Below are 22,656 nucleotides of genomic sequence, written 5' to 3' on the forward strand. Positions count from 1 at the left end.
ATAATTGTTGCCTTCTTATCCTCATATACTGTACCTCATTTAAATGCTTTTTGGATATTCATGTCATGGTTTTATGTATCTTAAAAAATTCTACAGGAAGTTTTTTTTAAATACCTCCTATTCCTTCTCTTTACTGCCCAATAAGTGATTCTTTCAATTCTACCATGAACCATTCCTTATGGAGATCACTTTCCCATTTTTGCTCCTAACATCCTGAGACAACTGTTATATTTTTTACCTTAAAGCTTCAGCTCACATACAAATGAACACATTTAGCTTAAGACCACAAGAAACCAACTCCAGATACCTGAATGACTACACAGCTGGTAAAATGGGATTTCTCCTAAATAACCTAAGCAGGTTGGTACATTTTGAAATCAGTTTTGGTCATTTTATGTGCTTGAGGACCACACTTGGTGGCAAACAAATTTTACTGGCTGTGTTGCCTGACTAATTGATTATGCTGCTGAGAGGGTAGTAGAGAAAAGTTTGAGCTCCATCATACACAAGGCTGGACTTGTCACCGAAGAGATGGTCATTCTATAATTAAAAAAAAAAATTCAAATACTGAGAAAATTTTGTAGATGTCTAAAGTTGAGGTGCAACACATGAATTGAATAATTCAACATTTATATTCACATAAAAGTTTCAATTAACTGAGACTTAAAATTTCACATAAACTGGGTGTAATGACCTATGCCTATCATCCTTGGAGGCTAAGATAGGAGGATTGCTATGCCCTTGAGGACAGCCTGGGTGACAGTGAAACTCTGACTCAGAAATACACACACCAATAACAAAACCCTCAAAAACCAAAGCCAAAATAAACACCATATTCACATTTAATTGCTGATTAGATTATCTGATGTGTCCTTTTCAAAAAATGTAATTGAAGACTATGGCATCAATTAGCTTGACAACATTAACTCAGTTGGCCCAGAGTTATAGCTAATCCAGTATGTAATAGACATCTTCTACTGCTGGGAAGACAGTGATGAGGGAGACAGAGGATTTCCCTGCTCCTGTACTATTTATATTCCAATGGAAAGTGACAAAAAATTAATCACAATCCCAGATAGAGCACTGGGAGATAGGGAGTAACAATGTGACAGTTTCAATCAGAAAACTCTTGAAGCAGCCAACCAGTAAACTAAATTCTGAGTGACAAAGAGAGAGCACTGGATACCATTAGGGCAAGGACATTCCAGACAATGAAAATAGGAAAAAGTCCCCTAATAGCTTCGTAGGTAAAGGGAACAGGGACAGAGGAATGAGCTGGAGTTAGAATATATCAATTTATAAGCTATGCATATAGAAATTTGGACATTTGAGTCAGTTGCTATCAGATTTTGTTAAAGCAAGGCAGGAATATGATCCAATTGACAATTCATTAAATAAGTTATCTTGAAATAATATTTGACTTTAAAGAATTACAAACAGTATAAAGGGCTATGCTATACCCTGCCCTAGTTTCTCCTCGTCTTTTCTTATATTACCATAGTACAGTGATCAAAACTAGGTATTACCATGGGTATAATACTATCAACAACATGCCTGATTTCAAGTTTGTCTGCTTTTCCATGAATGCCTTTTCTGTGTTCCAGGACCCAGTCCCAAATATTGAGTCTCTTTAGTCTCCTTCAAGTATGGCATTTCCTTAGACTTTTGTCTTTTAAGACTCTGATACTATCCAAAAGTCCTGGTTAGATATTTTAACCACAAATTGAGAATATCCATCAATTTGGGTTTATCTTACTTCTCATGATTGGACCTGTGTTCTGGATTTGAGGCAAAAGGCCACAGAGGTGAAGTGTTCTCATTGCCTCATATCAGAGGCATAACATGACATGAACATCCATTATCACTAAAATGTTAACATTTATCACTTCATTAAGGTGTTAATTTTTGTGCCTTGCTACTCTATAGCTCCAAGCTTATTTTCTTTTGTAATTATTAAAATTCTTGTGAGAAGAATCTGTGGGACTTCTTGAATATCCCTGGTCTCCTCTAAATTTCACTCACTAGAACACTCATTAGTGACGCCTACCTACCATGATGCTCACTGTGGTGTTTGTCTCTTGGTGGTTCTTTGGTTCTCTCATCTTTTCTGTATTTATTAACTGAAGTCATTTTATCAAGAAGGGTTGTGTATTCTCATTCATCCATCCACCCCCTGACAAACTTACTTAGTAGTTATTTTTCTATGATTTTCTACAGTTCTTTAATTTATTTCTATTTGTTGTTTAGATCATACCAGCTTTGACAATAGGCTCATTCCAGTGTCCTTTCAACATACCCCATCCTTTGTTAAGTCTGGCACTGTCAAACATTCCAGGCTTAGCTTGAATTTTCTATGTAGCAGTGAAATCATTCATTCCCACAAGGGAGTAGAGAAGAATACTTGGGAAACAAAGTCCAAGTGCTAAGTTTTCTTACCGCTGTAGAGTGGGGCACTTCCAGTCACTACATCTGATGGAGGAATTACATGAATGCACACTGAACCAATGCACACATGCTCATCTATATTTCTGTTGGTGAACTATGTATCTGAATAAATATGTAACAGTGACTTCATATGACTGCTCTGTTCATCCTAGCCTTCTCTTTTGATTTATAACCTCTTTTGATTATAGACAGGCTCTTTATTTATATTCACTTATTTTTCTAACCTCATTTTATATATATACAGTAACTTCAGAATTGCTAAGCCATATCCCTATAAGTAATAAATATATTAAGTACTGTTTTGTATATATTTTTCTGTCCCATCTTAGTATGCTTCTCAAAAATGCCTTTTCTAAAATTAGTTCTCTTTTTTTCATTCCAGTCAGTGTGGTGATGTTACTCACTTAGAGTGTAATTCCATTTACTTAAAATTATTTTTGAATCTATTAATTTATGAGAAAGAGAATGGGTACACCAAGGCCCTTAGCCACTACAATTCCAGATGCATGTGCCATATTGTGCATCTGGCTTTTATGTGGGTACTTTTATGTGGGACATAGAAGTGGGGCCCCTAGGTTTTATAGACAAGCATCTTAACCACTAAACAATCTTTCCAGCCTCCATCCATTTTTTGTTATCTATATTCTATTTAATATATTCCCATGTCCTTAGTTATTTTGTGGGTATGTAAAACATCATTATGGTTTGAAAAGTCAGTTACTGGCAATATCTCAGTGAGGTGCTGCCACTTCCTCACCCCTGCTACCCTTTTCTTATCCCTCTTTCTCCCTCACTTTCACACACTTCAGTTCACTGAATCTAACTTTCTTTTTTTAAAAGATTTTATTTTATTTGAGACAGAGAGAGGAGAGAGGAGCGAGAGAGAGAGAGAGAGAGAGAGAGAGAGAGAGAGAGAGAGGGAGAGGGAGAGAATGGGCATGCCAGGGCACTGCACGCTAACTCCAGACGCATGTACCCCCTTGTGCATCTGGCTACAGTGGGACTTGGAGAATCAAACCAGCATCCTTTGGCTTCACAGTCATGTGCCTTAACTGTTAAGCCATCTCTCCAGCCTGATATCTAACTTTAATTTCTGGTTTGTTGTTCCTGAATTTCTTTAGCATAATACACAGATTATGAATTTTTGTGGGTATGTGTACGCCCTTCTTTTTTCACATTTATATTTTTCTAATCTCCCCTTTTTGCATAAAGGCCAGTATATTATAAATATGACTTTGAGCTTGGCTTCTTGTTTAAAACTGTATCTTGCAAATGACTCTATATCAGCTCAGAGATATTCCTCATTTCTTTTCTGTGGCAGCTGTTCAGTAACACCCTCACATTAATGCTATTTTTAGTCCTCCATCAAAGTTCAGATCTCTTTCAGTCCAAGCAGCACAGAAATCCTCCAGCCCATTCCACTGTGATGACATGGCTTATATGAGCTTTGTCAATGTGCTTACACACAACCAACAGCCAACTCCTGTAGGAACAACCAGAAGACTAAAGCATGGTTGGGGGCATTATTGTAACCCCATACATAACCAGAAAAATCACAAGCTTTGATAATGTTTAATCATAATTATATTAACTAATCTGTGGTAGTTCAGGGAAAAGCATTTCTCCATTTACTATTAGAAACAAAATAGATGTTAAACATGATTTATATTCAGAGAATCACTATTTTCAGAAAAATCTGTAATGAATGAAAGCACACTAAACCTCATGTGACTTACTTAGAAAAAAGAAACGACAGGCACAATTTTATAAATATCTTTAATTTTCTACCACAGAGGAGAACATGAAATGTTTCATGGTTATCTGGGACACAGTGGGTATACGGTAAGAGGAAGTTTGATCCATAATTCCGAAACACAAAATTTAAACCTAAGATCAGAGCTAAAGTGTCCTTAGATAGCAGCGTAACTAATGGAAGTGGAAGCAGGAAGATCAGTTAGGAAGGTAATTTAGTGAATGAAGTGGGTATGTGATTAAGGCTGAACTAGGGTAATGGCAGAGAATATGGAGACAGGAAGCAGACTGAATGCTGTTCAGAAGGCAAATGTGACCAGCATTTAGACTGACTAGACATGGCACGGGGAAATGGTGGGTGTCCAGGATGTGCAAGCTGTGTCTTGGTTGCTTTTCTATTCTAGACCTTGTTAGAGGCCTGGAGGAATATTAGAATAAATAGTAAATATTAGCACAGACAATTTATGAAATTCTGCTTCTACATCTAGGATAATAAGGTATATTGCCAATATATTACTAATACTGATAACTGACCAATTATTAACTTGTGTCTTCTTTTTACTTTATTTGTTAGAGAGAGAGAGAGAGACAGACAGAGAGACAGAGAGGCAGATAGAAAGAATGGGTGTGCCAGGGCATTCAGCCGCTGCAAACAAACTCCAGACTCATGCACCACCTTGTGTATCTGTCTTATGTGGGTCCTAAGGAATTGAACTGAGGTCCTTTGGCTTTTCAGGCAAGCACCTTAACCAATAAGCCATCTCTCCAGCCCAACTTCTGTCATTCTTAAAAGGGGGTTGACAGCAGTCAACAATAGAAAGACTTCCCATATCCTAGTCTTAGAATTATAAAAATTATGCTATTTAAGTGACTTAGGAAGTTTAAAAACATATTAATGTACAAGTAGGTATTTAGTATTTCAGAGGTAATTTTGGTACTGCTTTTAAGACAAGATGACCATATGGAAATCTTATTACCCAGTCATCCAATATCTAACATAAGAAATATAAGAAAGCACTGTTAACATAATAACTTGATGACTTATCTATATGTGCCTTTATCCCCCCCTTTATTATTTTATTTTTAAAAATGTTTTAAGATATTTATTTATTTATGAGCGAGACAGAGGGAAAGTGGGCATGCCAGGTCCTCCTGCCTCTGGTGACATACTCCATACACATTCATCAATTTGTGCATCTAGCTTTATGTGGGCACTGGAGAATGTAGCCTGGGTCATCAGGCTTTGTAAGCAATCACCTTTAACCACTGTGCCATCTCTCCAGTTTATCCATTTGCTTATTTTAAAGGAACAAAATTAGATATAGAAGAGCCAGGGAAATTTAATAAAAAATAACCTCAAATCAAAAAGCCCAAGACAAAAATCTAACTATTTTTATAACTGGGAAATTAAATAGCCTGTCCATCAATATTCATGGGAGATCTGGTAAAAAGTCACCTTGTATGCCACTCTCTTTGAAAGGTAAATAGTCTAATAAAATTATTGGTAAAATGATCAGAGGCCATCACATCTTATAGCATGAAGACACCTAAACATTTTCCTAAAATACTAAGTAATATACTAAGATAAAATATCCAGCTCATCCTTACTATTTGATCAATAATTATATTTATTGCATACTTACAACATATCCTCTTTTGATAGAGTACAATTGCTTTAGACAAGTCCAGACAGGTTCTCTGAATTGAGTGAAACAGCTGCAATAAAAAATAAATAAAATTCTATAAAACAGACAACAATGGAATTTAAAAATACACCAAATAAAACCAAAGTACTTGATTTTTCCATTTAAAAAATAATGTGTTTGTTTGGTTTAATATGTGGTATATTTATACAGATACTGTGGTCTTTAAATATATTTTCAGCACTGCGAGGCTACAGGAATAAGAACAACAAAAAAGTAGAAAACCTAAGTCTATTTAGAGGACTTGGTATACCAGAAACTTACTATTAATTCATAACCTAATTCATTTTCTTCACCACTTGATGCCTTTTGTTTGGAGTGGAGAACCTACCAAAGAACCATCATGTTCAAAGATGACATGAGCTTACTTTATGATTCTAATCTGTTTTATGGCATGCTTAAGTAATTGGAGGAAGCAAACAAAAATCTATCAGCTGGTTGTTCTGTTTAGGAGATGTGTGATAAATTGGTATGTGCCTACAAACAAGTATCACTACTAATTTCCCCTATGATTTCATACAATTGACAGTGAGACAATCTAATGCCACCCTATGGCTTCATTGGAGAAAACGGGGAGAAATTCAGGTTGGTTTGTATTGAGACGAATCTAACTAGACTTGAACTCATATTGGTCTTGATCTTTCCTTCAGAAACGAAGAGACTTTAAAAGAGATAGAACAGATGTTATGGTTTAGATGTTAAATGTTCCCCAAAGGCCCATATACTAGAGGCTTGGTTGTCAGCCTGAGAGAAGGGGTGGAAGCTTTAACATGTAGGGCCTAGTGGAAGGAAGCAAAGCAATGGGGGGGCATGTCCTTCCTCTCTCTCTCTCTCTCTCTCTCTGTTTTCCATCTGTCATAGGTGAGCAGGCTTCTTTGCCAGACACTGCAATCATGATGTGCTCTCTCATTACAGGACCAAAAGCCATAGGCCAAGCAACTATGGATAGAAGCCTCTAAAACTGTTAAGCCAGAGATGAATATGTTCCTATCTACAATGGTGACAAAAAGCTACCACCACAGACCTCACATTTTTTCTCCCATTTGTCCGTGTACACAGATATCTAGACAGTTTGCCTGTGGAGCCCCTAAGTGAGAGAAGGCAACTTCATTATTTGAGAGGAAAATAATGATATACTCTAATAAAAATGTGTCCAAATTAATTTTCTAATAAAGGTATATATTTACATATGCACTTTTAAGATCAAAATTCATTCTTAGGAATATTTAATATAAATTGTTTATAAAGAAATATTTCTTTTTATTAAATTTATTGGATCCTTGTTTAAAAAAATAGCAATCTATCCCTCAGAAAATGTTGGATATCAGTATTCTGGATCACAAACCACCAGAGAAGGAGCAAAAATGTTCTGATACTAAGTTTTGTATCTAGAAGCAAGGACCAGTTTCAATTGTTACTGTCCACTTTGATAAAAAATAAGATATGAGTTCATCATAATAAAATGCCCAACCCTGGAGTATTTACTTTTGTAAGTTTTAATAATTGCATATAATCACGAACCCATACCCAAAGCAAGATAAGAACCATTTACACCATCCAAACAGCTCATTCTCCTCTGGAAGCCATTAAAAGAATTCTAGCAACATAGATTAGTTTTTTTTTTTTTCTTGTACTAAGGAGCTGTTTTGATAAAATAGTCATATTAATAAGTAATATAGACTCTTGCTAAAACTGAGCATAACAGTTCTATATTAATTTCCCAGTGCTTTGGTAGAATCTGACTGTTTTAAAACTTGGTACATGTTTTCTGTGCTAGCAGAATGAAAGGTCCTGGTGTATAAGCTAAGCTTTACAGGTAATTCATGTATATGAGCAGTCCATGTTTCACTGATGGACTCCATTTGTTCCATAAACATATACCTACATTAATATTCTTCAACAGAATCCCTCACCATAAGTAAAACTACTAGTCACAGTTCAGTACTTTGGTACTTTGTCTAGCACAGCAAGCAGCCCTTTGGATGAAAGTAGAACTAGTTCAGTGAAAGTGCAGGTAGGACAGCCAACATAGTCCAGGCTGCCTCAGCTTCCTGAGTGTTGGGGATTCCTGGGTTGCATCACTGTGACTAACTCAAATTACTTCTTGAATAATGCTTATAATTGCTAGATTGTTAGAGAAACAAACTGATGTATGGAAGCATACATAATTGAAATTATTTAAACTATATTTCAAGTAACACGATCAGTATTGGAGTCTACATGTTCTCTTCTTTTCCATTGTTGGAATCTCCTCATAAAGAATAACAACTTCCAAGACTCAGGGTCCATGGCAGAAGAGGTGGCAGAAAGAATATAAGAGCCAAAGGAAGGGTAGGACTCCTTATAACGTGCTCCTCTAGACACAAAATGGCCTGGATATCCATGATGTTACAGTGCCTGACACTACCTACGCCAAGACCATCATAATAAGAGGATAAGATTATGACATCAAAATAAAAGAGAGACTGATTGAGAGGGGGAAGGGATATGATGGAGAGTAGAGTTTTAAAGGAAAAATGGGGGGGGGAGAGGGAATTACCAATTATGGAAGTTGTCAATAAAAAAATTAAATTAAAAAATAAGGAATATCATGTGGGGCTAGAGAGATGGCTTAGCAGTAAGGTGCTTGCCTACAAAGCCTATGAACACATGTTCAAATCTCCAGGTCCAATGTAAGCCAGATGCACAGTGACAGAAGTGTGCAATGTCACACATGCACACAAGGAGGCGCATATGTTTGGAGTTTGCTTGCAGAGGCTGAAAGCCCTAATATGCCCTTCCTTCCTTCCTTCCTTCCTTCCTTCCTTCCTTCCTTCCTTCCTTCCTTCCTTCCTTCCTTCCTTCTTCCTCCTTCCCTCCTTCCTCCCCCCTTCCTTCTTCTCTCTCTCTTAAATAATAATAATAATAATAATAATAATAATAATAATAAAAGTAATATCATGTGATCTTCTATTTGAGAACATCTAATGACAGAAGGAAAGGACGTGGAGCCAATGTTTGATTTGCTCTACCATGCCTAGTCATTTCGTTTAGTATCTGTTGAACATCTGCTCTGTAACCTGCTGGGGACAACTGGTAATTAAAGCTAATATGGAATTTGACCTCTCAGTGGTAAGCAGGCAAAAAAACCAGCAGTGGACAAAAATCATGAGATGAGCACTCTGAGCAAAATAAAGCAAGGTCATGAGGCTACATGTTAGAGAACAGGGGTGACTTTGAACAGCATTGTGAGGTAAGGTTTTCAAGGTGACCTTTAGGCCATGAGGGCTATGAGGAGGAACCTGGCAAGGAAATGTCTGGGGAAGAGTGTACAGGCAGACACCAGGAAATTCTTTGATAAGAATGAACTTGGGACAGGAAAGATGGCTTAGGCTTAAGGTGCTTGACTGCAAAGTATAAGATTCAATTCCCTAGTACCCATGTAAGTCAGATGCACAAGGTGGTACATGTGCCCAGAGTTCATTTGCAGTGGCTAGCATCTCTGGCATACTTATTCTTTCTCTCTAATAAAAAAAAAATTTTTTAAGAATAAACTTGCTTGTTTCAGCCTAAAAACTAAGAAACGGCAATAATAACTGAAGGGGGTTGAAGACAGTATAAGAATTGTAGGAGAAAAAGCCTAGGATAATGCAGCATGAATTAGATTGTCAGGAGCTTTCAAAAAGTACTCAATGGTCCCCATGACAGAATAAGCACTCAATAAACATGAGCCATCATTCTAGTTATGAACTAACACAGCCCTTATAATAGCTGTAACAAGTAAGCCTACTTACCTCCATTTCTTGTACTAGGAAAACAAGGGCAATGGACATTGAGAAGGTCTCCCAAGATCATAACAGCTAGCAAGGGCCACAGTAGCTCAAATCCCATTCTCTGCCCAGGATATCTCCAGCTTCAAAGCCAGTCCATCTTTTGTTGGCAGCCTAAACCTTAGAAAGCTCTGCACGAGTCTGGTTCTAGCCTCAGATGAATGGAATAAATTTTCTCCCTCTTCCAACATGACAGGTGTTCCTATGTAATTGATAACTAACCTTGTCTGTTTAGCTCTCTGCTTCAGAATAAACACAGTTGCCTCCATCCCAGCTGCCCTTCTGGGAAAGTTTTTTGACATCTTGAGCTTTTTATTTCATCCTACGAAATTTATGTAACTCATTGCCTTTAGCTGGCACATTAAACTTAAAGATCCTATTGAATCTTCTATTGGGCCATGTTGTTCCTCTCTGTGCTCTGTCGCTAACAGAAGTGGTAAGTTTGCTTTCAAACTTGTAAGTAGATTGCTAGCAGAAAAACAATGAGTTAGTGGTCTTTATGATTCATACTTCTAATCATAAGCTAGAATGCAGTGCTCAACCTGTGGCTCACAGGCTGCATGTGGCCCAGGATAGGAATGACTGTGGCCCAACACAAAAGTGTAAAATTACTTAAAACAAGATGGGGGTTTTCTTGGCAAGTTTTATATAACTCAATAGCTTTGCAGATGACAACACTGTGTCCCAATGGCAAAAAGTTGGATAACCATGCTGGGGGTCTACATCAAATGGATATGTGTTTGATGTATAGCCCATTTGACTAAATGTCTATTTAGTTATTACACTCTAGAATTTATTGGGGCTCAATACAAAACTTAATAGATACTAGTTTTCCATTTATCTGGATCCCTTTTTGTTTGTTTTAACTGTAGACATTCACTCAAATCTAGCCTCTAACTCTGAGTCCTCAGGTATCACTAGCCTCATTATTATTTGCACTTAATATTTTCTGCAAACCTACCACACATGACAGCTAAGCACTAGAAGAACAAATTGACAAAGAGGCATGCTGGGAATTACATGAGAATTCATACACTTGGAAATAAAATATTTGGGGATTGGATATTTGTTATCCTAGATATTCCTCATTGTCTAATATAAATAAACCTAGGTCCAGTTGAGTTTGATCTAAGACCATGACTCTACTTAGGAAGCCATGTAGGCTTGAGAGGGAGAAGGGCTCACCTCTAGCTTGGCATCCAGGTCTGCATCAGAGGCAACAACATGCTCATCTTCCTTCTTCCCTGTGGCTTTAATAAAGGCCTGCTTTGTTTCCCAGTACTTCTGCTGCATCTTATTGACCACTGACTTGTCTTGCGCATACCGATCCTGCAAGTCCCAGGCATAACTGCAGAAAACATTTAAAGAGCTATTTTATGCATGACTCCATAAAGATTAAGACATTATGTTATGAAGTAATTTATCTGAACATGAGTTTCTAATACACGTTTATATTTCCAAAAGTTGCTAACATGTAAATACCTTCATATGGTGTTATTAACACAAAATAAATTCTTCCTATATTCCCGCACAACTTGAAAAGTTGTAAGAAGTTCTGAAACTGTTTTAGGAAATCAAGAAACAAAACCTTGATGAGAATTTCTCTATCGACAGGTTGAACACATTCTTTTTGGAGGTGGAAAGACTAAGGCGAAGTGGCCAGGCAGCTAGCTCTAAGCAGCCCAGTGACTCAGAGATAAAGACAGACACCACTGCATCTCCACTCCTCCATTATGCCAATAGTGAAGTGATAGAAGGCAGGAAGGAAGGCAGATAAGGGGCTAACAAACAGCATGCCTAAAGTCTGCTATATTGGCATCTAAAATAGACACATAGAATCAGAGAGTAGAATGGTGGTGGGAGCTTAGAGAAGGGGGAGATGGGAGACTGGTAATCAAGACATAAGATGAGTAAGTTCAAGAGATCTGCTGTGTCTATAGTTAATAACAGTGTGCCCTTTGGATTCAGTTAAGAGGGCAGATAAATTAACTTACCTGTAACAATTACAAAATAAAAATTTTAAATTTGCTATAGATTTCTGATGTTAAAAATACAATCCTTCAACAAAATACTTTAAAAGTCGATAGGAAGTCATTGTTTAGGAAGATCAGAATAAGGAATAAATTTAAAAGTATGTAAAGAAAAATGTAGACCCCAAATTGAGAATAAAACAAAACTTTATAAAGGAACCAGAGTACAACAAATATGATGGAGGTACCGCTGCAGGTGCGCAACCCCTCTTCCTGCTGCCTGCACCCTCCTCCATTCAGTGGCAGCTCCAAAGGCTCACACAGGCCCCAAGCAGGCCCCCTTGTGATAGGTGCTTTCTTCCAGCACAAACCATCGTGCCGTGACTCACCAGGCTTATTATATTCTTGAACATGAGCTGCATTACACATATCAAAATGCCAATATCTCAACACTCAATGATTTATACTTACAAACTCATTATATTTACAGTTCTCTTTTTAAAAACAATTTTCAATTCACATATTTATTCTTAAAAAGTTAGAAAGTAAGCCGGGCGTGGTGGCACACACCTTTAATTCCTGCACTTGGGGGCAGAGGTAGGTGGATTGCTGTGAGTTCGAGGCCACCCTAAGACTACATAGTGAGTTCAAGGTCAGCCTGAACTAGAGTAAGATCCTACCTTGAAAAAAAAACAAAGTTAGAAAGCTTTTCAGATGATTTCCTTAACAATAGTTTTCCTTAAAGAGTGAGAGAAGTAGGATGATGGGAGAGATCTAAGGTTTCTTCTATATCTCTCTACATTAAGGATTGTATTTTGGCCTCATAACATATAAGATGCAACTCTTACTTTCTATGTAATATATACATCTACCCTAAGGACTGGGTTATTTTATGGGACCAGAATTCTATAGAATAAGACATAGAATGGACTTCTTTATATTGTCACTTTTTGGTCAGTGGTCATAGACTAACAGGAAAAAAAATCCATTTTTTTTGACAAAAAAAGGTGCTTTAGAAACCTAGTGAACACCTCTAGCATGCATCATTTAACAAGTAACTTTAGTTTTCAAAAGACTAAGGATCTTGTTTGAAGCCACTCAGGATGAAAATCTAGGACTTGCAATATATTTTTCAACCCTAGCATTTCACAGCAAGCTACCAAGTGAAGATTGGGGAAGGGCCTACATCCTGGGACTTTCCAATCTCAAGTGAGTAGCTATCTCCAGGAGCCTATTGCAAGATAAGACAGTCACTATGCAGGTCCTAAGATGAAGCCTAAAGAAAAACAGACTGACAACACCTGGATGGCTGCCAGGGGGGAATACTCAATGATATTAAATACCTAAGCCATTTATTAATTACTTTTTTAAACTAATTATATTTTAAGAAAAGAAAAAAATTTTTTTGATGTTTAAGGTTTTATATCACAGAGGACTTTGGCCTGATTACTTCTATAATAATAGGAGAGGGATTAAAATGTATATTCCATATTATAACTATCTACTTGAATCCTACTTTAAAAAAAATATTTTATTGATTTATGTGTTTGTGGGGAGGAGGAGACAATATATGCACCAGGGCCTATAGTCACTGAAAACAAACTCTCGACACATGTGGCACCTTGTGTATATGGCTTTATGTGGGTACTGGGGAATCAAACCCCAGTCTTAGACTTTGCAGGCAAGTACCTTAACCACTGGGCCATCTCTCCAGTCCCTGAAATCTGATTTTTTAATGACAAGTAAAAGAAAGTAAACTGACGAAGATTTACTTGCTTGCTTTGTGTGTCATAGCTCAGCAGTTTCAAATATACTACTTGATAGCTAGACAAATGGCTTAGCAGTTAAGACAATTGCCTGCAAAGCCAAAGGATACAGGTTTGATTCCCCAGGACCCACATAAGTCAGATGCACAAAGTGGCACATGTGTCTAGAGTTTGTATGCAGTGGCTGGAGGCCCTGGTATGCCCATTCTCTCTCTCTCTCTCTCTCTCTCTCTCTCTCTCTCTCTCTCTCTAGTAAATAAATAAATAAAAATAAAATAGTTTTAAGAATTCCTTTAAAAACATTACTTGAAGATCTCTGAAGCTTCTAAGAGGCTTACATGCTGCCTAGATGTGGTCCAAGCATATCAATGGCAGAACTAACATATAAGGCTATATTCAGTATCATTCATTTTCAACCATGATTGACCTTGAATACTTCTAAAGGCTGAAGTAATTACTATAAGTTAATAAGACTGAGTAGTGTGATTATAGAACCATCATTTGGCATTACTACATAACAGATAATAAAAATACATTGATTATTAAGTTATATAAAATGGTGGTAAGAAAAATTTCATTAAATTCCTAAGAGAAAATTTATACCTAGGTAGATTTCTTAGAGAATACACATGAAAATTCATACTACTTTTTTATTACTTGGTTTCCCCCTAATTAGTAAAAATATTGAATTATGCCCTACTTAAAAAGCTGATAAAAGCTTATTCAATGCTAATGTGTCTCTTGATATTTTTCCATTTCATTGACATCTATTGATCAGAAACTATGCAATTTCCACTCAGTTAACATATCTCAACATAGAAAAAAAGTTTCCTTACCATTTGTGTCCTGACATGTTTTCTTCTTTTTCTACTGATGATAATTTGGGGAGAAGGGGCACAGAAAAAGCATGATAGGATATGTATATTAAACCTGAAATAAAACAACAATGTTTCACAGTTATATACTACATTACAATTACAATTATATTTAGTTTGGCATGTGACATTTTTTTAATCTAAGTAATTTTTTTTAAATTTTTATTTATTTATTTATTTGACAGCAACAGAGAAAGAAGCAGAGAGAGAGAGAGAGAGAAAAAAAGGGAATGTGTGGGCCAGGGCCTCCAGCCACTACAAACGAACTCCAGATGCGTGTGCCCCCTTGTGCATCTGGCTAACATGGGTCCTGGCGAATTGAGACTCAAACCGTGGGATCCTTAGGCTTCACAGGCAAGCGCTTAACCGCTAAGCCATCTCTCCAGCCTTAGTCTAAGTAATTTCTAATTGCACAAGAGGAGAGAAATACTATTCTACAGTAATGCTACAAGTGGGTGTATGAATGGATGAGCTAAGTAATACTGTAAGAAAAATCGCAAATGAAGCTCAGTAGTTAAAAAGGAAGGATAATAATAAAAACAAGCAGGTTTCAGAAAACAACATCATATACTGTCATTTATATAAAACTTAAAATATACAGATTGATATTACATAGAATTTATGTATTTAATTAAGGTATAAAAGTTATTTTATGGCTGGAGAAACAGCTCAATCTTTCAAGTGCTTGCCACTCAAGTATAGGACTTGAGTTTGATCCCCACTACCTGCATAAAAATGCTCAGTGGTACCACATGCCTGTAATCTTACAAGTATTAGGGAGGCAGAGACCACAGATTCCCTGGGGCTCATTGGTAAGCCAGCCCAGCTTAATTGGTGAGCTCCATATATTAATAAAATGTTAAGGCTCCAGGTATCCTTTTCAAATAGAGGTGGATGGCATTTTTGAGGATGATAACTAAGGTTGTCCTCCTCTGCTTATTGCCCACACTTGCACCTGCACACACAGGAACACACACACACTAAAAAGAATGTATTTTAAGTCTTCTTCAAAGTCTTCATGAGATATACAGTTGTTTGAGAAAAAAAACAAATAATAAATATATGTTCAACTGTTATGAGACCAGAACTCACAATATGAGCTTACACTAACTACATCTTTTAGACAGTGATACCATGCAAACACAAACATTTATTATACATTATATTGTATTATAAAAATAAAAACTATGCTCTGCAAGGGGTGGGATGTGGTTTGAAAGGGCCACAGTGGCTTAAACTGAACATGGAACAATCTCATTGTTTAGATGATAAGTTTAGATTGTACACTGTACCTCCTTATAAGATTTGAAATATTTCATTTTCCACACTTTAAAGAAATGAGTCAGTATGATGTATAAACAAAAAAGGCAAAATATTTATAATCTGAACAAAAAGTAAAAAACACCCGATGGGCTGGAATTGGGTAAGGAGATGGGTAGAAAAGATGAGTATATGCTATTTATTATCACTGCATCTATTTTCATTAGTAACTATGGGAGCCACTTCATGCCTTTGCCTTACTCTATTTCCTTTTGTCATGGAAGCTAGCCAGCATCCAAGGCTGAACTGACCAGCCCCACCCCAACAGTTGTCCAACTTGCCTAGCAGTTAATGAAGATGAGAGCCCAGTGTCCAGGGTCTAGACAGACCGGGTACCCCTAGCTGCCAAGTGCACACTCAGCATAGGAACACTTCTGGATGTAACACGAAATCAATATGAACATTTTCTGTCTTAGACAGCAGCCTGGTGGACAGTACCCTTAAGATTATTAAAGGTTTTTCATAATCTTTTTAAACAAATTGTAAGGAACTAATTTATGGTGTTGAAATTCTAGGCTTCCAGTATGGAAATGAGAGGAAAAGGGATTTCTTCTGGAGCATCCCAATGCCTCTGAAACATCATGCCATAGGCAGTCTCTCTTCCTCATGGAGGGCATCTAAGTATCTGGACAAGTTGCTTTGGGAAAGACACTCAGAATGAGTGCTTGGCCATCTACTCAGTGCAGTCATTTAGGGGCCACAAACTCCCAGTCTTCTCATAAGCACAAAGCTTTGCTGCAAGTACACATTTACTTTATTTCAAAACATACAACAGAGCTGAACAGATGTCTTAGCACTTAAGGTGCTTGCCTGAGAAACCTAAGTTCCCAGATTTGATTTCCCAGTACCCACGTAAAACAGATGTACAAAGTGGTGCATGCATCTGGAGTTCATTTGCAGTGGCTGGAGGCCCTGGGGTGTCCATTCTCTGTATCTGCCCCCCCAAAATAAACAAATATAATAAAAAAAACTCCCAATAAAATTTCCCATTAAACGAAGTGCTCAAGAATGAAATTATTCTGTTCTTCCATTGAGTTTGATTTTACTATGAACTGGTACTTTTGACTCATTTTTTGTTGTGGTAAAACTCCTAATTTCTCCCCTTTAATTCCATGGGTTGTCTTTTGATTTTGCTTCTGTTGCTAGTTATTTTTGAATAATTTTAATTATTACTATACCTAACTATGTTAGTTCTTTATATCAATAACAAAAAAATCAATGAACAAACTTTTCCTCTTTCCTAGACTTCTAGACTGTTCCTACATTATGATGCCATATGGCAGTGTTCCCATGGGAGTGTTGCCAAGTCACCACATCAAACTATTCTGCAGCATTGACATGAACAGTCCAGGGCTCCACCCCCACTGAACTAGAATTTCTGGGAAATTTCAGTTACAAAAATATTTGCAAGCGATTTTTAAGCATATTAAATTTTAAGAACCACAGTAAAATGTTACACAAGGAAAAATCCTTTCTGAAATGATTCTTTCTTGAACAAACTGCTGGATTATAGGGCAGAAGAGTGACAGGATAATAGTGGCCCAACCTGGTAAACAACACAGGACATATCTCAGCAACATATGAGAGGCAGCACCAGCCAGGGACCCCATCTCAGTTGACATGAAAAAACACCCAATATCAGAGACAACTAATAAACATTGGAGGATTTCTTGATATAAACTGCCCCACCTTACTCTACAAGTATCCAAATCCATACAATAAAAGTCCCACTGCTTCAAAGAGTCATAATCCTCACCTTTCACTTCAATTCTACATCTTAGCTTTCCAAATATGCAATGAATATGTAATTAATATGTACTGGACACTGTTCTTGACCTGAAGAGACTTATCATCTCTAGATCAGTTCTAACAGAAAAAACACTGTAAGCTACATATTCAACTTAAAATGATTTAATAGCTCTGTTAAGAAAATCAGGGCAGAAGAGATGGTTTAGTGGTTAAGGTACTTGCTGGCAAAGCTGAAGGACCCAGGTTCAATTCCCCAATTCCCATGTTAAGCCATGTGCACAAGGTGGTGCATGCATCTGGAGTTTATTTGCAGTGGTTAAAGGCCCTGACGCACACATTCTCCCGGCACCCCCATCTGCCTCTTTCTCTCAAATACATATTTTTTAAGTCAAAAGAAGCAATGAAATTAATTTTTTCATTTAGCATAACATATCATAAACATTTCAATGAGTAATCAATATAAACATTACTAAGGATATGTTTCACATAATGTTGCATCAAGCCTGAAGTGTGGTATATATTTTACTTACTTTCACAGTGAACTTCAATACGGCCCAGCCACATGAAGTACTCTCAATAGTCTCAAGAGGTTAGTGGTTACAGTATCACACAGGGCCAGGTTAGCAGGAAAGATAGCTATATAAAGATAGACAGAAGGCCCTTGACATAATACCATGAATCTCCAAATCTGAAAATTCTGTTTCAAAAATATTTCACTATAAAATAGAAAAAAATTCTATGATTAGTTACTCTAATTTATAATTTAAAAATATTGGGGTTGGAGTAATGGCCCAGTGGTTAAGGTGCTCACTTGCAAAGCCTAATGACCCAGGTTCAATTCCTCAGTATCCACATAAAGACAGATGCATATGTGTTTAGAGTTTGTTTACAGTAGCTGGAAGCTCTGGCATACCCATTCATATTTTCTCTCCTTGAAAATAAATAAATAAAATGTTTTTTAATACTACTACTACTCCTTTTCTCTCAAAATAAGCTCAATAAATAGTGCCAGGTCAAGAGCTTTCTAATGGCACAGAGAAGGATTCCCCAATAACTGTTGTGGTCATCTTACCTTGGAATAGCATGTGAAGTGACAATATGAATAAAAGAGATAAAAGCCCCAGAGACATGTTCCCTTGGGAGAGCAACAAAGGACAGCAGGTATCAAGTGGCTTAGGACTGTGAGTATGATAACGACAGGGACAAGAACACCATCAGTGTTCCTAAGGACTTCGAGTACCATAACTACAGAGACAAGAATACCAACAGTGTCCCTAAGGAAGATGAGAACCATCACTACAGAGACAAGAGCACCAATGGTGTGCCTCAGGACTGTGAATACCATAATGACAGACAAGAGCACCAAAAGTGTCTCAATCAGCTCATCTTGCCCACAGGAATGTCTGTGTTCCAGTTAAACTGTTCACAAATATTAATAAAGACCTGCTCAAAGAATTTTGGCCTAAAAAGTTAATATATAATGAATAGTAAGTTCTGATTTTTGATATGACCAGGTGGCAATGATTTCCAGAGGAGTAGACTCTTGGTCCAAGATAGAAGAGGAAGAATGCTTTTTGTTCAGAGGTTAGCACCTGTCATAGGTGATGCCAAGACGCTCAATCTAACCTAACTAGGCTTTCCAAGCTGCATTTTAGTGGGCTTGCGGTATGCCTTATGTTTTGTCTTATGGTCCAAGGCCAGGAATTAAAGCCTTAGCTGTTGTGGGCAATCCCTAGTTGGTTAAGAGATCAAACTTCCTAGTAAGGAGAACTGAGTGAATCAGGAAGGGTTTAGGTTTAGGTTTTGTACTGGGGTTGTGTGCACTCATGATGTACAATCCCCTTCTTTATATTACTTGTTATTCATGTGTCTGGGTACACATGTACACATGGAGGTCACAGTACACATCAGAGTGTTGGTCCGCTCCCTCTACCTTTGTTTAGAGACCGGGTCTCTATTGTTGATGTGTATGGTGGTTTGATTTAGGTATCCCCCATAAACTTAGGTGTTCGGAATGCTAGGTTCCCAGCTGATAGAGATTTGGGAATTAACGCCTCCTGGAGGGAGAGTATTGTTGGGGGTGGGCTTATGGGTATTATAGCCAGCTTCCCCAAGCTAGTGTTTGGCATACTCTCCTGTTCCTGTTGTCCACCTTATGTTGGCCAGGGGGTGATATCTACCCTCTGCTCATGCCATCATTTTCCCCTGTCATTATGGAGCTTCTCCTAGAACCTGTAAGCCAAAATAAACCTTTATTCCCCAGAAGCTGCTCTTGATTGGATGACCCTGGGAAGGTCAAAATAACATGCCCTTGAACTTCAGGATTCTCCTAGTTTCACTTCTCATTGTCATAGGCACTTTGGGATTATAGACACACACATGTGCTCCACTTTGCATCTGGCTTTACCTGAGTTTTGAGATCCAAAATCTTGTCAGCTGGATTGTGAAGCAAGTGCCTTATCACTATGCCATTTCCTCAGCCCACATTTCTCTTCATTTTACATGCTTTCTGGGTTGAGCTCTCAATTTGATTCTTTCATATGAATGGGCAAAAGACAACAATTGCTTGTGGTGGTCTAAGGTAAAGTACCCTGCCCCATAGGCTTGTATGCTTGAACATGTGGATCCTCAAATGGTAGCACTGTTTGGGAAGCTGGATCATTGCTGGAGAAAACATGCCACTGGGGGCAGACCTTGAGGTTATAGCCCAGTTCCATGTCTTCTCTTTGTCCTTCCTGTGCTGCAACATGACATAGCTTCCTGCTCCAACATGTCAGGCCTTCTCCACCATGATGAAACAGCACCTTGAAACTGCAAACCGAATTAAATCCTTTTCTTTCCATATGTTGTGTCTGGCTGGGTATGTGTTCACAGCAACAAAAAAGTAACTAAGGAGCTGGAGGGATGGCTTAATGGCTAAGGCACTTACCTGTGAAGCCTAAGGACCCAGGTTTGATTACCCATGACCCACATAAGCCATCTCATACACAAGGTGGCACATTTGTCTGGAGTTCACTTGTAGTGGCTAGAGGCCCTGGCATATCCATTCTCTCTCTCTCTCTGAAATAAAAAGTAAAATAACTAATACTCTTTTCCCAAGTATCTTTATTGCTTGAAGCTATTTAAACATCATTTTGAGCAACTTGATAGCTTGACCATAAACAAATGTTGTGGCTTTTTTTTTCACAATAGCCTAAAGTTTATAGACTGCTGAAACACAGAGTCTGACTCACTGTTAAATACTAGAGGGAGTCAGTCTATCCTTGGATGGCTTGAACCATGATATTGGATTCTTCTCTTGGAAACATAACATGGAAAGCATTTTCATTCCATAAAGGAGGCTAGTTTCAGCTGTAATGAACACTTGCTCTAACCCAGAACCCTTTCCTAGGAATCGTTTATGGTGGGAAAGTTAGCTGATGGCACCTCTGATTACATTTCCATTACACAGTGGATCTGAAATTCCTGAGCCAACAGTTATTCAAGAAGAAAGGTAAGACAGCCATCATTCCACCATTTAGGAACTCTCAACCCACGGAAATGTTTCAATAGGCAACTATCTTCCTCTTGATTGGTATCATTTTAAGCATGCCATTTTTCCTGTACAAAGTTTTATGTATAAAATTAGTTACCCTTCCAATTTCAACAGAATTTTCTCTTTCATTCAATGATAAGGTTTTCTGCTAATTCAAGGACTAGCTGAACCAGTGCCCAGAATCCCTTCCTCTTAAGTGTGTACTGAGAATATGGCAGAGTGCCTCAAAAGGCAGGCAGATATGAATTTGTAACTTTCCTCCCCTTCTAACTTACTAAGCTTCTATTTTCTAGATGAAAGACATCAATACTTCAGAGCTATCCTGTTTGTGTGTGTGTGTGTGTGTGTGTGTGTGTGCATATCAGCATTTATCACTCTTTGGGAAGTGAGCTACTTTTCTCTCACTAAGAAGTACACTTTTAGGAAGTAGAACTGTTTCATAGCCATGCAAGTGCAAAAGTGGCATGTTAGAACTACCCTACATTAAGCCCATTCCATCCCAAACAACAGCTTCATAGCACCACATGGCATCAGATTTATGATATAAATCTCCTCACATTTCACCATTCCTAAAATGGGATGTATGTTACAATCACTGCCTTGCCAAACATTTGGCAGTCACTTCTCCCTTCATGAGACATAGCACAGTAAAATTCCATGAGTAGTGGCTTCTTATAGCTGATGAAATGCAGAATTATTCATTACAACTAAACTTGATAAAATGGAACATCAAGATAAATCAAGAATGTTTGTACAAAACCAAATCCAAAATGAATTGGCACCATAGAAACCTTCCTGGATAGCAGACTAAACGATATAATCCTAAATAGAAACATGGAGTGATTGTCTGCTAAAAAGGGCCCTGGACAGGAATTAAGCCTAACCGTAAAACATTTGGCTCTGGCTTGCACCTCTTAGTACCAAAAATTAGTTACAATTCATGTTGTGTTGTTGATAGGTGAGACCTATGAGGGTCCCCAAACAAGACAGGCTTCTGTCAGAGTACTTGATTACCCACCTGAGATAAAAGGTAAGATGCTACTGCTGAAGACACCACATGCTTTAGATGCAGAACATCAAGAGATCCAGCTGAATCTGAAAGGAAGCCAGTTCCCAGATGGCTAGCCCGTATAGTGCTAAAAAGTGCTACATGAGCTGCTAGGGCAAAATGGCCAACAATGTCATAAGCAAGCAGGGGACACTGCTACATGAAAACAAACCTGACAAGATGCACACATCTTTGTGATAGTAGCACACAACTTACGTAGACAACCAATGGCTTGTTGATCGGCTATGAGATCTGCTCAGTGGAAAGGAACCTATAACTGGACCTAAGAACCAAACCAGAACCCTATGGAGACCAAGATAACAGACTCCAGTGAGAAGATCCCATTAGCCTTTGTCCAAAAGTGGGGACATACCCATCAAAATCTCTCTAAATTAATAATGTTTATCCATTCTCCATTGGTGAATCTGTTTTTCAGAAAACAGCAAGAACTGAGGACAACCAATGTCTACCAACAAGACAAGAACAGACAGTCAACTCCCTGCAGGAGATGAACCACCCTTCACACAGCAGCCACGGCAAAGGTGAAACCACAGAGGAATTGGCAATATGAGCAAGGGTATTGCTTCTACTGCAAGTCTTATAACCTGGGTCAGGGTGATGCAAACAGACATTGAGGATACTCAAAACACACCAAAGCAGAAATCCAGAAGCTGCTGAGAACTC

The 22,656-nt window shown here is 37.9% G+C and overlaps 1 protein-coding gene across 7 annotated transcripts in view; it reads right to left on the reverse strand.

Annotated features, from left to right (window-relative positions):
• Ica1 (islet cell autoantigen 1) overlaps positions 1-22,656 on the reverse strand; it is a 147,710-nt gene that overhangs the window by 111,568 nt on the left and 13,486 nt on the right. For 5 of the 7 annotated variants that reach the window (XM_045160682.1, XM_045160684.1, XM_045160683.1 and 2 more), the window contains exons 2-5: positions 17,920-18,025; positions 14,282-14,375; positions 10,895-11,057; positions 5,841-5,913 (exon numbers count right to left, since the gene is read on the reverse strand). In XM_045160682.1, coding sequence (XP_045016617.1) covers positions 5,841-5,913; positions 10,895-11,057; positions 14,282-14,375; positions 17,920-17,953 — 364 coding nt within the window. In that variant the 5' untranslated portion in view covers positions 17,954-18,025. The remainder of the gene's footprint in view (positions 1-5,840; positions 5,914-10,894; positions 11,058-14,281; positions 14,376-17,919; positions 18,026-22,656) is intronic. The other 2 variants (XM_045160687.1, XM_045160686.1) reach the window with 1 other exon arrangement.

The sequence above is a fragment of the Jaculus jaculus genome, chromosome 10 (genome assembly GCF_020740685.1).
Source record: "Jaculus jaculus isolate mJacJac1 chromosome 10, mJacJac1.mat.Y.cur, whole genome shotgun sequence".
Classification (NCBI taxonomy): Eukaryota; Metazoa; Chordata; class Mammalia; order Rodentia; family Dipodidae; genus Jaculus; species Jaculus jaculus.